General features: G+C 42.8%; 2 protein-coding genes across 12 annotated transcripts in view; one reads left to right on the forward strand and one right to left on the reverse strand.

Moving 5' to 3' along the window:
• The window catches only part of LOC137504243 (protocadherin Fat 4-like), a 162,106-nt gene extending 147,176 nt beyond the window's left edge, over positions 1-14,930 (forward strand). The window contains exons 37-41 of the mRNA XM_068232389.1: positions 976-1,074; positions 2,279-2,377; positions 6,581-6,679; positions 9,526-9,664; positions 12,768-14,930. Coding sequence (XP_068088490.1) covers positions 976-1,074; positions 2,279-2,377; positions 6,581-6,679; positions 9,526-9,664; positions 12,768-13,163 — 832 coding nt within the window. The 3' untranslated portion in view covers positions 13,164-14,930. The remainder of the gene's footprint in view (positions 1-975; positions 1,075-2,278; positions 2,378-6,580; positions 6,680-9,525; positions 9,665-12,767) is intronic.
• Positions 14,931-14,968: 38 nt separating this feature from the next.
• The window catches only part of SANBR (SANT and BTB domain regulator of CSR), a 97,221-nt gene continuing 95,967 nt past the window's right edge, over positions 14,969-16,222 (reverse strand). For all 11 annotated transcript variants that reach the window (XM_068232395.1, XM_068232394.1, XM_068232397.1 and 8 more), the window contains one exon: positions 14,969-15,186. In XM_068232395.1, the coding sequence (XP_068088496.1) occupies positions 15,150-15,186 (37 nt within the window). In that variant the 3' untranslated portion in view covers positions 14,969-15,149. The remainder of the gene's footprint in view (positions 15,187-16,222) is intronic.

The raw sequence follows: 16,222 nt of genomic DNA on the forward strand, positions 1-16,222 counted from the left end.
GATTATCATTGGCTATAATGGTTAAATAATGGTTTTAGGTTAAAGAAAACCTGTAAAAAAAATAAATAAAAAATGAATGGTACTTATCTCGGGAGAAGGAAGCCTCTGGATTCTAATGAGGCTTCCTCCGTCCTCTTAACCCTCCAGGATCCAGCGCTGGCAGCCCCCGAACAGCGGTGCGGTAAATATCTACCTACCGCGATCCTGCACACAGGCTCAGATAGAAATAGCCGAGCCCGATCGGGTCCACTCTACTGAACAGACACAGGCGACTCGTGCAGGATGGTGGTAGGTAAATATTGCAGGTGCTACTGCGCCTGCGCAACAGCTTGCATCCTTGTCGGCTGTATTTTCGGGGTAAACCGCTGGATTATTGAGTCTTATGAGGATGGGGGAAGCCTCATTAGTATTCAGAGGCTTCCCCCTGCAGAGGTAAGTACCCTGTAGGGACTGTTTTTTTTTTCTTACAGATTCCCTTTAAAGACCATTGGTCATGGCAGGATGCTTTAAGGCAAGGTTCACAGTGGTGCCTTGCAGCATAACAGCCGCTTTGTAACACGGCTTGCCACACTGCAATGCACCACCTGTTTAATGTTCACAAAACAGTGGGTGCGTTGCGGCATGCGACATTGTAATGCACCGCATGCAGTGCATTACCGAAAGATGCGTACGTCAACAGTGAGAGTGAAACATGCTTTTTATTGAATGTATGCTTCACTGCATACAAAGCAATGTACTGATACGGCACTCTTTTGCTTTACATTGTGTTCCTGTTATCCCAGGAAACACAACGCAATGCCCACTGTAACCATAGCCTTAGTGGGAGTATGAAAGTTTTGAGGGACTATGATGGGTAATTATGTCCCTGGCTGGAATAGGTGATGTCCCAACATTCAGAGAAGAATAATCAGTGTTGTCAGGAGAGCTAATCCTATATTCTTGCATGATGTTCTCCACTTTTTATCCTATTTACAGCAATGTCCCAGCAGAGGGTACTCCAGAGTTTCCAGCAGTGTGCTCAATGGCTGAAGAGAAAGTCAGCCAAAGTGATCCCCCCTCTCCGGAGACAGTAAGGTAACCTCTCTTGCCTAAAAGCCATATTTGTTGTAACGTTTCTTTACTGAGATGTTTCAGTCGGAGGTAAAGTCAGGCAAAAATCACAGCCCAGCACACAACCCTCAGCCCTTAAAGGGGTTCTGTAGTGTTTTTAAAGAAACAAAGTGTCACTTACCTGGGGCTTCCACCGGCCCTCTGCAAATGTCCTGTCCCATGCTGTCACTCAAGGATTCTCATGTCCCCCGCCACGGGCCACTTCCAATTTATTCATCTTACTAGACGAACGCAACTGCGCCTGCAACGCCTACTTGCCCTAAGAATCACTAACCAGGGGCGTTGATAGGATCCCAAGAGATATGGGGAACTTCAGCCAGAAAATGGGTGTGGTCACACACCAGAATGTGGGTGGAGCCAAATTTACATGAACTTAACAGCGGTCTAAGTAGGCCTGCCCAGCAAAATGTTGGATGAAAAATTGTAACATCCCATGTAAATGTATCAAAAACAAGGTTTATTGGTACAACAAAAAAGTAGTTAACTGTTAAAAACCATTAAAACCAGTTACAAGCAGGGGTAAACATGAATAAATTTAACAATCAAATCAGGTAAACAGCTCATCCAATCACTTACTATATCGTGCAATATTTAATTACCAGTATAGGTAAGCCTAAGGGCTCTTTTACACTTAAAGGGGCACTATTGCGAAAAATTATAAAATATGTGCAAACATAGACAAATAAGAAGTACGGTACATTTTCCAGAGTAAAATGAGCCCTAAATTACTTTTCTCCTATGTTGCTTTCACTTACAGTAGGTAGTAGAAATCTGACAGAACCGACAGGTTTTAGACCGCTGTTAAGTGTGTGACCACACCCATTTTCTGGCTGAAGTGCCCCGGATCTCTTGGGATCCTATCAACACCCCTGGTTAGTGATTCTTAGGGCAAGTAGGTGTTTAGCTTTTTTTTTCTTTTTAGGGATGATTTTAGTATCAGTTATTTTAATGTAAAAGTAAAGATTTCCATCATTATTGTTGGCCTTGATATTTTGGGTTTTAAATCCCTTAGTCTTAGGGCGTTGCATTAAGTGAGAGTATCAGTTTTGAGTGCCCCATGATCTGTATATATGTCTGAGGAGTGGGTGACACTTCTGCACTCTGAGGAGAGCAATCAGTGTTGTCAGGAGAGATAATCATATATTCTAACGTTCTCCACTTTTTACAGCATTGTCCCAGCAGTTAGCACTCCAGAGTCTCCAGCAGTGTGCTCAACGACTGAAGAGAATGTCAGCCAGAGTGCTTCCTCCTCACTGGTGACAACAAGGTAACATCTCTTCTCTGAAAGCTTTATTTGGGTTAGCTTTTCTTTACTCTGGATCCTAATGAGGCTTCCTTCGTCCTCTTAACCCTCCGGGATCCAGCGCTGGCAGCCCCCGAATAGTGGTGAGGTAAATATCTACCTACCGCGATCCTGCACACAGGTTCAGATAGAAATAGCCGAGCCCGATCGGGTCCACTCTACTGAACAGGCGACTCGTGCAGGATGGTGGTAGGTAAATATTGCAGGTGCTACTGCGCCTGCGCAACAGCTTGCATCCTTGTCGGCTGTATTTTCGGGGTAGACTGCTGAATTATTGAGTCTTATAAGGATGTGGGAAGCCTCATTAGTATTTAGAGGCTCCCCCCTGCAGCGGTAAGTACCCCGTAGGGACTGTTGTGTTGTTGTTTTTTTTATGTTTTTTGTTTAAATGTCCCATCTCGAGGTGAGGAGTCTGGATTTTTTTTTTATTGTATTTGATCCTTGTGGCTAGGATTTTATCTAGTGCTCTCTCTCTCTTCTCCCTACCCTCCCTCTTCTCCTACTACCAATTACTGAATCTGAGAGAGCCTAAGCGCTTTGAGTCCTATGGGAGAAAAGCGCTATAGAAATGTTATTGTATTATTATATGTTGGTACTAGCAGCTCCCTTGCAGGATTAGTTAGATGCACTATCTGTCCCAGGAAGGACGGTAAGGATATATGCTCCTATTCCTAGATAGGTTTTGATGCGCTAAATGCGTGCATGTTTGAGCTATGCATGTTACAGGGCCAGAGTTAGGACACATACGACACTGGGCTACTTCTACGCGGTGTATGTGATTACGCAAGAGACTTTATTTTTGTAACGAAGATCACAGCTTTTAAGTTCGCTGTAGGGACAGCATTGATTGCTGCATGATTTTTGTGAATGGATTTCCATGAGTGTGCGGAAGTTCATTTTGACTTTGCTGTTTTGCTTGCCACACCCCTTCCAGCACCTCCCTATTACATCTGCAAGTGTTTAAATGTCCTAGCTTGAGGTGAGGAGCCTGGATTTTGTGGTTTATTTTTAAGTGAAACTTTTTTTGTTTTTAAAAATGCTACAGAACCCCTTTAATCTCGAGGGAGAAGCATTAAGTGGGGGGTATCAAAGTTTAGAGGACCCCATGATCTGTAGTTAGGTCTCTGGAAGGGGTGATGCTCCTGCACACAGAGGAGCACAATCAATGTTGTCAGGAGAGACCATATATTTTAATATCATGTTTCTCTACTGTATACCCTATGGCATCAATTCATCAAGCATTACTGGATTCGGTAATGCTGAAAACAGCTGCGTTTACGGAGCATTTATTAAAATATCAAGGCTGTTACTGCATGGCAAGCTGAAATTACCAATTAGTGAGGTGAATTACCGACTTGTGTAGTAATTACCTCACATGTCAGCAAATGTCAATTCATGAAGATGAGAGCATGTATTAAAGGGACACTTAAGTAAAAAAAAATGCGTTTTATTCACCTGGGGCTTTCAATAACCCCCTGCAGCTGTCCGGTGCCCTCGCCATCTCCCTCCGATCCTCCTGGCCCCGCCGGCAGCCACTTCCTGTTTTGGTGACAGGAGCTGACAGGATGGGGACGCGAGTGATTCTTCGCGTTCCTGGCCACAATAGCGCCATCTATGCTGCTATAGCATATATCATATACCATATAGCAGCATAGAGGGTGCTAATGTGTCTGGGAACGCGAAGAATCAATCGCGTCCCCAGCCTGTCAGCTCCTGTCACCGAAACAGGAAGTGGCTGCCGGCGGGGCTAGGAGGATCGGAGAGAGATGGCGAGGGCACCGGACAGCTGCAGGGGGCTATTGGAAGCCCTAGGTGAGTAAAACTCATTTTTTTTGTTTGACTTAAGTGTCCCTTTAAAGCCCAAGAACATGTTCTCTAATTACTGGTAGCTCTTATCTGTCTATATAAAACCAGCTTTGAATGCCTTTCCTTGTGGCTATCCCCATGACTGACAGGAGCAGAGAGCCAATAGGGACAGCCTCTCTCTCCTGCTACTCACTATGATAGGCTGAGATAGCTTCTCAGGCGGAACAAGCTTTTCTACCCCCCAGGCAGCTGAGCAGAGAGAACAGAACAAAAGATGTTTCTCCTGCACTACACTATTCTAGTTTGATGGGGTAAAAATTACATCTGTTTTAACCTGGTATAACATGACATGCAGGTTGTTGCAGGCTGCGGTCGGCTGTGGTTAAATTAAACCTGAAATGGGCAAAAAGAAAAAATATATACATACCTGGGGCTTCCTCCAGGCTGATCACTTCCTCACCGTTCTCCTCCACCACAATTGTCCCTGGAAAGTCCTGTGGGGCGTTCTGCGCATGCATGGCCCGGTTCTGTGCACACCCGTCACAGTAAGTTCCCTGCGAGGGGGGAGCCTGTGCAGCCAGACTTCGCCTGCACCGACTGGAGGACTTTCTAGGGCCAATTGTGGGCGATCCTGGCAGCAGAGGACGGCGAGTGAGTGATCAGCCTGGAGGAAGCCTCAGGTATATATTTTTTCTTTTTTTCCCATCTCAGGTACGTTCCACACATGAATTACACCACATATAAACTAGTGCTGGTATTACATGGGATGAGAGAATGCAGTTTTCACATGATTATATTTAAAATGTACATTAAACAATTACCTGTTTCAGTGGTGATTATGTTCATCAAATTCAATCATTTACAGCATTGTCCCAGCAGAGGTCACTCCAGAGTCTCCAGCAGTAAAAAAGTTAGGGATATATGGTGTGAATGCAACAGAAGGCGAGAGATGTATTGTACTAGTGATAGGGGCGTTGCTAGCCCCAAAGATCAGTGGCACGTGCCCCAGATGTCCCACAGGCAGTCAGCTGTGGTGCCTCAATGGCTGGCATGCAGGATGCTGTGGTTCTTCTATAGGGGCATGCTGGGAGTTGTGGTGCCTCAATGGAAGGCCCATGGGAGGGGGTCCCACTAGTCAGGGAGTGCTATGGGGGAACTGCCAAATAACCTGGCCGCAGGCCAGCCCACCAGGCAGAAATCCAAACCAGCCAGCCCAGAAGCCAGGTAACTGCCTAGTTATGTTTAGATGACATGGCCTATTTATGTGATATGCTGCATTTTTTTTTTATATATTAAAGGGGCACTACAGCGAAAATTGTAAAATTTTAAATATGTGCAAACATAGACATATAAGTACGGTTTTTCCAAAGTACAATGAGCCATAAATTACTTTTCTCCTATGTTGCTGTCACTCACAGTAGGTAGACAGTAGAAATCTGACAGAACCGACAGGTTTTGGACTAGTCCATCTCTTCATAGGGAATTCTCAGCAAGTCCTTAATTCTTTATAAAGATATTCCCTAAAAAGGATTTAAACAATGATGCTGACCAGCCTCCCTGCTTGCTACACAGTTTTTTGGTAGTTGGACATAGCAACTGCCATTCACTAAGTGCTTTTGAAAATAAATAAATAAATCCCTGAGAATCCCCTATGAAGAGATGGACTAGTCCAAAACCTGTCGCTTCTGTCAGATTTCTACTACCTACTGTAAGGGACAGCAACATAGGAGAAAAGCAATTTAAGGGATCATTTTACTCTGGAAAAAAAATGTACTTCTTATTTGTCTATGTTTGTACATATATGTTACAATTTTTTTGTTTTGTTGTTACTTTGTTGATGCCCTGTACAAAAGATTAGTTATCAATAAAGGAAAGAAAAAAAGAAAAGGAAAATCGAACGAGGATGCGAAATATACCCAATAAAGGGAGTGCTTCAATGAAGCTAATAATTCTCTTGGGTGCAGTAACGTAGGTACACTGAGTTCAGAAAAAAAAAAGTTACAATTTTTCGCCATAGCGCCCCTTTAATGGAGAGTGGGCTTCATGAAACATTTTGCTGGGCAGGCCTACTTAGACCGTTAAGTTCATGTAAATTTGGCTCCACCCACATTCTGGTGTGTGGTCACATCCATTTTCTGGCTGAAGTGCCCCCGATCTCTTAGGATCCTATCAACACCCCTGGTTAGTGATTCTTAAGGCACGCAGGCGTTTTGCTTTTTTTTTTTTAGGGATGATTTTAGTATCAGAGTTATTTTAATGTAAAAGTAAAGATTTCCATCTTTATTGTTGGCCTTGATATTTTGGGTTTTAAATCCCTTAGTCTTAGGGGGTTGCATTAAGTCATTCTCCACTTTTTTACAGCATTGTCCCAGCAGTGAGCACTCCAGAGTCTCCAGCAGTGTGCTCAACGACTGAAGAGAATGTCAGCCAGAGTGCTTCCTCCTCACTGGTGACAACAAGGTAACATCTCTTCTCTGAAAGCTTTATTTGGGTTAGCTTTTCTTTACAGATACCGTATTTTTCACACCATAAGACGCAAAGACCCTCAAAGGGGAAAATGTTGGTGCATCTTATGGTGTGAATGTGCCGCCACAGATTGTGTCCCCCTGCTGCACTCCGATCACTGTATACAATAAGCGATGTCCCCGGCTCCACTTTACTCCCCTCTCTCCCTCCTCCTTGAATACAGGCAATGGCGTCCCCGTTCCGCTCAGTGGCGTAATGCTCCCCTCCCTCCGATGTGCATACTAAAGACGTGGTGTGCTGGAAGCATTGCCACTCATCCTGCATCACGGCAATCAGTTCCCTGTTCCACCATGTCCCTGGCTTTGCTCCAGTCCACTCCCTTCAATGCACAAGCCGAAGTGCAGGAAGCATTGCCGCTCAGCCTCCATCCCGGGAGCAGCGGCTCTTCTCTACATACACCCGAGGGCATTCTTCCACATTGCGTCTTTAAGAGTCCTCGATTGATGAGGTCATCAATCGTGAACCCTTAAAGACGCAATGTGGAAGAATGCCCTCGGGTGTATGTAGAGAAGAGATGCCGCCACCGCTTTCAGGATGGAGGTTGAGCGGCAATGCTTCCGGCATGTGCATTGGAGGGAGTGGACTGGAGCAAAGTCAGGGACATAGCTGCACAAATGAAGGGGGGACACAATGCCGGGATGGAGGCGGAGCGGCAATGCTTCCGGCATGTGCATTGGAGGGAGTGGACTGGAGCAAAACCGGGGATATGGCTGCACAAAAGAAGGGGGGACACAATGCCGGGATGCAGGGTGAGTGGCAATGCTTCCTGCACACCCTGTCTTCAGTATGCACATCAGAGTGAAGGTGAGCAGTGCCAGGCACAAAGCTGCTAAGTGGAAGGGGGACGCCCTTACCTGTGTTCAAGGGGGAAGGAGAGAGGGGAGCAAAGTGAAGTCGAGAATCCAGCATTCAAATGTGAAGTTTATACTGCCGTGAAGTGAAAGTAACACTGAAAGAAAGGTCATTTACAATGCACTTTATACTAGTACAAACGTACACCTTATATGTATTTATTATACATTTTATCATTTTTCTCTATAGTGGTCCTTTCAATCATTTTTTCATAAAATGTTTTTCGTAGTGTCTGTCTTTTGGGGGGGGGGGGAACACAGAACTTCTTGCGTGGATTGATAAAGTCTAGAAACACCCCTGCTGGAAGGAGTGCTGCTCCCGTAATCTGCAGTTAGATCCCTGGATGGGGCGTAGCGCCCGCACTCCGTAGTGTTATCCCTGGAGGGGGTGATGCTCCTGAACTCTGGGGAGCACAATCAGTGCTGGCAGGAGAGCTAATCACCATCTTTGCACACTCTCTCTCTCTCTCTCCCTCCCTCCCTCCCTCCCTCCCCTATGAATTAAAGATTTTTTTTTCGTACTTTGGTTCCTCTTTATACAGTGTTTATACATAATGCAGTGAACAGATGATGAAACAGTACAAAGGAAATAATTACAGATTAAAGGGGAACTGAAGTAAGAGTTATACGGAGGCTGCCATATTTATTTCCTTTTAATCAATACCAGTTGCCTGGCAGCCCTGCTGATCCTCTGCCTCTAATATTATTAGCCATAGCCCCTGAACAAGCATGCAGCAGATCAGGTGTTTCAGACTTTAAAGTCAGATCTGACAAGATTAGGTGCATGCTTGTTTCTGGTGTTATTCAGATACTACTGCAGAGAAATAGACCAGCAGGGCTGCCAGGCAACTGGTATTGATTAAAAGGAAATAAATATGGCAGCCTCCATATACCTCTTACTTCAGTTCCCCTTTAAGTTTTGAGATGCCACTCTGCGGATACAGAATAAGTGAGAACCATGGTGAAAAGCTTTTCAGTGAAAAAGCTGTTAGGCTGGAATTTTTCCGAAGCCTTTTTTTCCCATGCAGTGTAAAGCTTGTTACCTTAAAGTGGATCCGAGATAAACTTTTACTCATTTCATAATTGTGTTCCTTAGTTTATAGGGCATTCCTCAAGCCAAATATATATTTTTTTTTGTTTTAATACTCTAATTCCCTATAAACTAAACAAGCCTAGCCCACAGCTCAAAGTGCATTGGCACTCCATGTAGCAAGGGCTTAAAGTGAACCGAGCATCATTTTTAACACCCAGGGCAGCTCTATAGCAAATAAAAATTGCATTCTAAAAATGTGGTTTATTATTAAAAAAACTTTCAATTTACCTCATTTTTTTTACATCTAAGGGTTAAAATAGCCATTTTGTCCGTCCGCAAAGGACCTGAGGTCGCTGAGCAGGAGATTGTTGAACACAGATAAGAAATCACCTCAAACAGAAAACATCAGTTACAGTTGAAGAATTTCACACCTAGCCTGGACAATGCTAGTTGTAAAACAGCAGGGGCTGAGCTTCTGAACAATGGCAGCCCTTGCAGCTATTTGAAGCCAGGAGCTGCTTAGTTCACTTTAAGGGAGCTCAGTCTGGGCAGGAAGAGGAGGAGGTTACTAGCCATTGATTTTGGAGGCAGACAGGAGGGAGAAGCAGGAGAGGGGAGTGAGCTGAGGGCTGGAGATGCAGTTGCAGCTTGCCTGTGTGTAATGTGACAAACAAAACATGGCCGCTGTCATTGTATCACAGGAATAAACAAACATGAAACTGTTGAAGCTGTTTGCAGCTAGCTTTGCTGTGTAAACTATCTAATCTTTAGTTAACAAGTTACTTGTCATAGTTAGTTTTTCATCTCGGATCCACTTTAAGGCTCAGTGTATGGCTAATAAAATGCAGTGTTATCAGTGACAATTTATATGTATAGTCTGTTTGTCTTTATGGCAGTGGAGCTGAACTGAGCATCAATACAGATTCTTCAGTCCAGAAAACCACGGTACACCCGCAGCAAACAGTGACGGAGGAGACCATTGTTGAATATGTGGTATCCTGGGAGCCCTGCGACAGTGACGAAGACGCTGTGTTGGTGAGATAATTACCTGGGACTCCATTTACTTATTTATACTCCATTTATTTAATATACATCCGGCCTCTTGCACACTGCAAGCAATTCAGATTCAGATTCCGCTTTTTAATCTGTTTTTACTTCCGATTCAGATTCAGATTTGCAGTTTACTCCTTGCACACTGCAAATCTGAATCTGAATCGGAGGTAAAAACTGATTAAAAAGCGGAATCTGAATCTGAATTGCTTGCAGTGTGCAAGAGGCCTCCTACCTAATAAAACCCAAGTGTCACTGAGTCCAGCAGTTTTGTCCCTGTGTCCCAGGATTTTTGTTACTGCGCATGTGTTTACAGTAACTGACAGCTGGGACCAGGGAGCGGCGGCTGTAGACCTAGAGCCCGTTTTTAAACGGGCTGGGTCTACTAGTTATATATTTATTTAAAGTGTACCAGAAGGAGACATGATATGAGATAAGTGTATATACAGTGCAAAACATATATAACCTGGATGTTTGTTTTATTTTGCTGCCTGAAAGAGTTCATTCATGCATGCAAGTGACTGCTTCTGCCTTGTCGGGGAAGATAGTAAATCTCATTACAGCTATAAAGGTTTTCCTGTCACACTACAAATTCTTTGGGCAGGAGAGAAATAGAAAAAGGTCAATAGTATTTTAGCTCTAGGACATTTTATAGACTGACATTGAGCAAAGAAAATAAAACATTCAGGCTAAGTTCACAGTGGGACGTTAAAGTCGCGCGTTAAAACAGCATTTAATGCAGAATAACTCACTGCAATGAAAAATCAATGCCCTGTTCACAGTGCACACGTTGCGTTGTTGCCTAACGCTGCACGTTAAGTAAAAGTACTGCATGCAGTGCGTTATACACGTTATTAGCTGCGTTGGACTGTTTGCACATGCTCAGTAATGACTTGGAAGCATACTTTTTATTGCCTGTATATTTTACTGTATCTGCTGTATGCGACGGTAACGCTGCGTTGCCACTTTTTGGGCGCGTTGCGTTGTAAGCTTGCGGTGCGACTTTAACGTGGCATCAAAACGCAACGTCCCACTGTGAATCTAGCCTCAGGCTACTTTTCAAATGTATATATAAATAAAATCATGGGATATTTAGAAGAAAAAAAAATAGGAGTAGGAGGCTAACTAATTTTTTTTTTCATTTTATTTTCACCTCAGGTTTACTTTTATGTCCTGTACTGTCATATTTTATTCTCTTATACATTTTAGGCTGCTTTCACAGTGAGACGTTTTACAGGCGCACATTAGTGCAGCCTGTAACGCACAGCAATGAAAAATCAATGGGCTGTTCACAGTGCCCACGTTGCGTTACATTGTAACGCAGCACGTCCTGATAACGTACTGCATGCAGTACAATACACACGGCGAAGCCGCGTTAGACTGTTTGCACATGCTCAGTACGGGTGGTTTTTTTTTTTATATTTTGGGGGCGGAGAGGAGGCGGGGAGAGGCCGCTACGTAGCCAGGCACATGGCTACTTAATATTCACTGCACTTGCAGTGTTTTCTTCTTGGAGCGGCCGCTGATTGGCTGGTGGGACCACGTGATGCGGAGAGCTCCGCTCACGTGGTCTCCGCAGTGCCTCCGACAGAGCAGGCGCACCAAGAGCTGCTTGTAACGCGGCTCTTGGTAGCGTCCTGCTCCAACACCACCAGGCGTAGCGTTAACGGCACGTTATGCGACCTTAACGTCCCCTAAAACGCAACGTCCTGGTGTGAAACTAGCCTTAACCATTTACCGCCATCCTAACGTATTAAAACGTCATGCTTACCGCTATTAACAGCAACATGACGTTTTAATACGTCGCGCATTCCCGCCGCTGCTACCGCCGTGTGTCCGCCGCTACCGCCGCCATTACCGTCGGGATCCCGTGCTGGGTGATTGGGGAAGAGGACCGAACAGTCCTCTACCCAATCGCAGTGCCTGGAGTGAATGGACGTGACCGCGAACAGCGGCTACATCCATTCGCATAAACAGGAAATGTAACAGTTTAATAAAGTGTAAAAAAAAAAAAAAAAAAAAAAAAAATGAACACGGCCTATGAGTGTTCACTAGCGCCATCTTGTGGCCAAAAAGTATATTACACCTACAAAATACATACATTTTCAAGTATATACACATCATTAATAAAATTACACTTCTAACCCTCCCCCCCCAAAAAAACACTTGTAAAAAAAAAATCAGCTTAAAAAAAATAAATAAATAGTTGCCTTAGGGACTCAGCTTTTTTTATTCTATATTTTATGGGGGAAAATTAATTTTAATTTATTACATAGGGGCTTGTAATTATGGCCAGAACAAACAGAAAAATAACCACTTATATTTCAAAATAATATACTGTCGCCATACATTGTGGTAGGGACATAATCTAAACGGTTTAATTATCGGGACCACTGGGAAAATAAAACGTGTTTGTTTTATCCACAGGAGAATGTTTAATTTTAAAACTATAAAGGCTGAACACTGAGAAAGAATGATTTTTTTTTCTGTTTTTCTCATTAAAATGCATTTAGAATAAAAAAATTCTTAGCAAAATGTACTATCCACAGAAAGCCTAATTGGTGGCGAAAAAAACGAGGTATAGATCATTTTCTTGTGATAAGTAGTAATAAAGTTATTAGGGAATAAAAGGGAGGAGCGCTGACAACTGAAAATTGCTCTGGTCCGTTAGGATAAAAACCCTTGGGGGTGAACTGGTTAATCAAAGCATAGTAGTTAAACTATTTACAATGAAGCTCAGCTAAGACCAGTATAGAGTTTGAGGTTTATATTGGGGAGAAGCAGGAGAGCTCCCACAGTAGCCTTATCTCAATGATGTGGTCTCAAATGGCTGAATTTTGGGAAATCAAGCATCCTGTATATTTACTTGCAAATTAAAACATGTATGGTACCTTTAAAAGTGATTATATTAATGGTCATTTAATTTTAGGCATCCTGAATTGGCTCCATGATTGGTGTGAATCTGATCGTTGGGGCCAATACAGACAATTCTCATTACTGACGTTTAGGGCCAGAAGGATCAAGCTAAACAGCTGTAGAGATCCCAGACTTATTAACCCATTGTGAAAAACACTTGTTTTATCTTTAGGATCCTGCTAATGAGGATAAAGAGACAAATAAAGTTCCCGAGACTACAGACCCAGTCACCGCTGATACAGAGGCTACTGAATCACAAGATCCTGAGCCTACAGACCCAGTCACCGCTGATAGAGAGGCTACTGAATCACAAGATCCTGAGTCTACAGACCCAGTCACCGCTGATACAGAGGCTACTGAATCACAAGATTCTGAGACTACAGACCCAGTCACCGCTGATAGAGAGGCTACGGAACCACAAGATTCTAAATCTATAGACACAGTCAACGCTGATAGAGAGGCTACTGAACCACAAGTTCCTGAGCCTACAAACACAGTCACCGCTGATACAGAAGTTCCTGAACAAGAAAAGGTTTCCATTACTGCAACATTTCTGGAGGAAGAATAAAGAAATGCCACATTTCTTAAAATATCTATTCTTCTAAGTGATTCACATCTTACAGCCTCTGTTTCAGCAATGTAATAGTCATCCTTTATCCAGAAACTTCCATGCAGACCTACCTACAGAAATTATGGGGCAATTTGTTTGCTGAAAGCTCTTGATAATTATGAGCATTTTATGCATGCCACCATTTCTCTATTCCTCTTATTTATTGAAAGTTTATAGTAGATCGCCATATTTATAAATAGATGAACTTACCTGTCATGTATCTGCCATCAGAGTTTCCCTGTAGTTGAAGACTCAAAGCAGAAAACAGCCTTCACTTAAAAAGGCCAAAATGTATTCTAATACCATAAAGCTGGGGATTAATACCATAATACTGGGGATGCATGAGTTTCAAAGCTTTTATTACCCCAGTTCACTCCACTTCTTGAGGGCCAAAGTCCTCACACATTTTTTTTTGGAACAGCTCAAATTAATTGATGGGACTGAATCAGGAAAGGCTCAGTTTAGTAGAACTGTCCATTCTAAACAATGGGCATGGATTTGGCCCTCAAGAACTGGAGTTGGATAGCCCTGCCCAAGAATAAAATATACAGTCAGATAAACACATAGCAGGACCTGGGTTTCAGAAAAGCCTAAACCTCCATCAATTAAAAGCTGAATGGAAAATGAATAAGTCAAAGCATGAGAGGGTATATTCACCAAATAGCTGTAAAATGTCCATGGGCACACAACACATGTACATTTTACTGTGTGTTATACAAACTATGTAATGCAGTTATTCCAATAAATGGAATCATTCAGATTCAAAGCTTCCCGCCTTAACTGATGGCTAACATGGTACCATATACTACTGTTATGGCTAAAATGTTACAGTACACTATTGTTACAGCTTAAAGGGGCACTATGGCGAACATTAGGCTAATGGGATAACCCTGGTAGCATATACCCAATATTAGGAAGATCAGATATTAAGCATTTTCTTTAAATGTCTGCTTGAAAAGTTTTAGGCAGCATATGCATAGATCCTGTGTGTCCTCACCCTCTGCTGCGTTGTAACAGCTCTTCCTCCTGAATCTGTACAGGACATTGGAATGCAGGTAGAGGCTGCTCAGCCAGTGCTGTGGAAGATCATAAATAAAGAAATAAGAAAAGAAATTACTTGTTTACCCTGGGCTCGGCTCCGTCTGCTTCCAGTGCTATCATGTTCCCCAGCACTTGCTAAAAAGCTTGCATCGCCTGTACAGTCTCAGCATGGAGAAATACTATTACACAGCACAGCCTGAGTCAGCAGAGGAGGAAGACACGTTGCCTAGTTTGAAATGTGATGGGCAGGATCTCTGCATACCTTTGAAGCAGACATTAGTACATTTAAAAAAAACGCTTAGTGTCTGATGCTATTAGGTACATGCAACCAGGGTTATTCCAGTAGCCTAGTTTTCATCATAGAGCCTCTGTAAGATTGTGCAGGTTTCTGAATACACTGTTAAGCTAAGTGGACTCCACTTGGTGTCCTGATCACAAACAGGATCCATATGATATTGTACAGTATAGCCAAGGACTTCAAAGTAACAGTTTACGAGGAACACAACATAGCAGTCTGCTTGTGTTTACTTCTCATTCAGGCAACATTTATGACTATGGAATTATTGGATGGATCCAATATATAAGATATGTGAACTTGTGCAGAGGGATCACAAGTATATCTATTATAATTGTTTGCTGTACATATTGTGTTCCATTACTCTGAATTGTGTTAATTAGCTACTGATCCCCTTTAATTGAACAATAAAATTAAAAACCGGATATTTGTTTTTTTGCTTTTTTTATTAAAAAACAAATTTACAGCTAGATTAGAACTTCTGCCAATTTGTCCTAGCAGCATTCCAAACAGCAGAAAACTTGCCAAGCAAGAGAAACTATTAATAAATACTTCAGCTGTCCATATGGACAAATTATTAGGCCCCCCAGAGTCTAAGCAGTGCACATTCATGTTGTACGCGCTGTTCCAAAACGAGGTTTAGACCTGCAAAGAAAAAGAAACGGTTACTATTGTAATAAAATATCAGGCTTTCCTTAGCGTGTTTCCATCCACAAGTATTCGGTCTAAAAAGTCCAGGTAAATCCCCCAATGATGCAATACCAGAACACTAGGATTTAATACTCTACATATTTTTGATCATGTGAGCTGGTGTTAATCAGCCCTTTAACGCCTCTTTGAAACAGAGGCACATTGCTTTCTGGGAGAAAGTGTGCAGCTTAAAGAGAAACCGTAACCAAGAATTGAACTTCATCCCAATCAGTAGATGGTCCCCCCCCCTTCTCAAACAGATCATCAGGGGGCTCTGTATTGCTGATTTTGTGGTGAAACCCCTTGTTGCATTGTGGGAAATAACAGCTGTTCCCAACTGCCAAAGAAGCAAGCAGCAACTACTTCCAGTGACATCACCTGTCAGCAGTAAAAATGTCAGAATGTAAATTACTGGGGAGGAAAGATTTTACAATGAGCAAACTAAATCATTTCTACATAATTATTGTAAAAATTAAGCATTATTTTCACTGGAGTTCATCTTTAACTGCCGAAGCCACATCCAGTTGGAGGGGTATGTGCTTCTAGTGTATCAGAATTAATAAGGGAAACTACACTCATTGTTGTTAAGCAGGAGCCCAGCCAACATACTAATATCGGAGGCAGCTAAACACTGAGATAAATACTTCAACCTCCAAGTAACATCACTCCCCTCATATTAGCTTGACCGAGTGAACCAGAATGTGAGGAACAACACACAGCACTAAATAAAATAACCCAGGCACAAGTCACAAGAAGGCAGAAAATAACACCTCCATCTAAACGAAGATGTTTGGTTCGTTTCACATATCTATAGCTATGATGGCAAGTCTTAAAGCTGCAGCAAGGCTAGTATTCTTTTATATGCAGAGAGGGGCCATGGCTTAACAGGCAGCCACAGGGAGGGACCATGGCCATAATACTCTTGAAACTAATACAATAGAATCCCTGTATAGTAATCTCCAGGGGACCAGGAAAAGTAGTTTACTATATC

The sequence above is a fragment of the Hyperolius riggenbachi genome, chromosome 4 (genome assembly GCF_040937935.1).
Source record: "Hyperolius riggenbachi isolate aHypRig1 chromosome 4, aHypRig1.pri, whole genome shotgun sequence".
Classification (NCBI taxonomy): Eukaryota; Metazoa; Chordata; class Amphibia; order Anura; family Hyperoliidae; genus Hyperolius; species Hyperolius riggenbachi.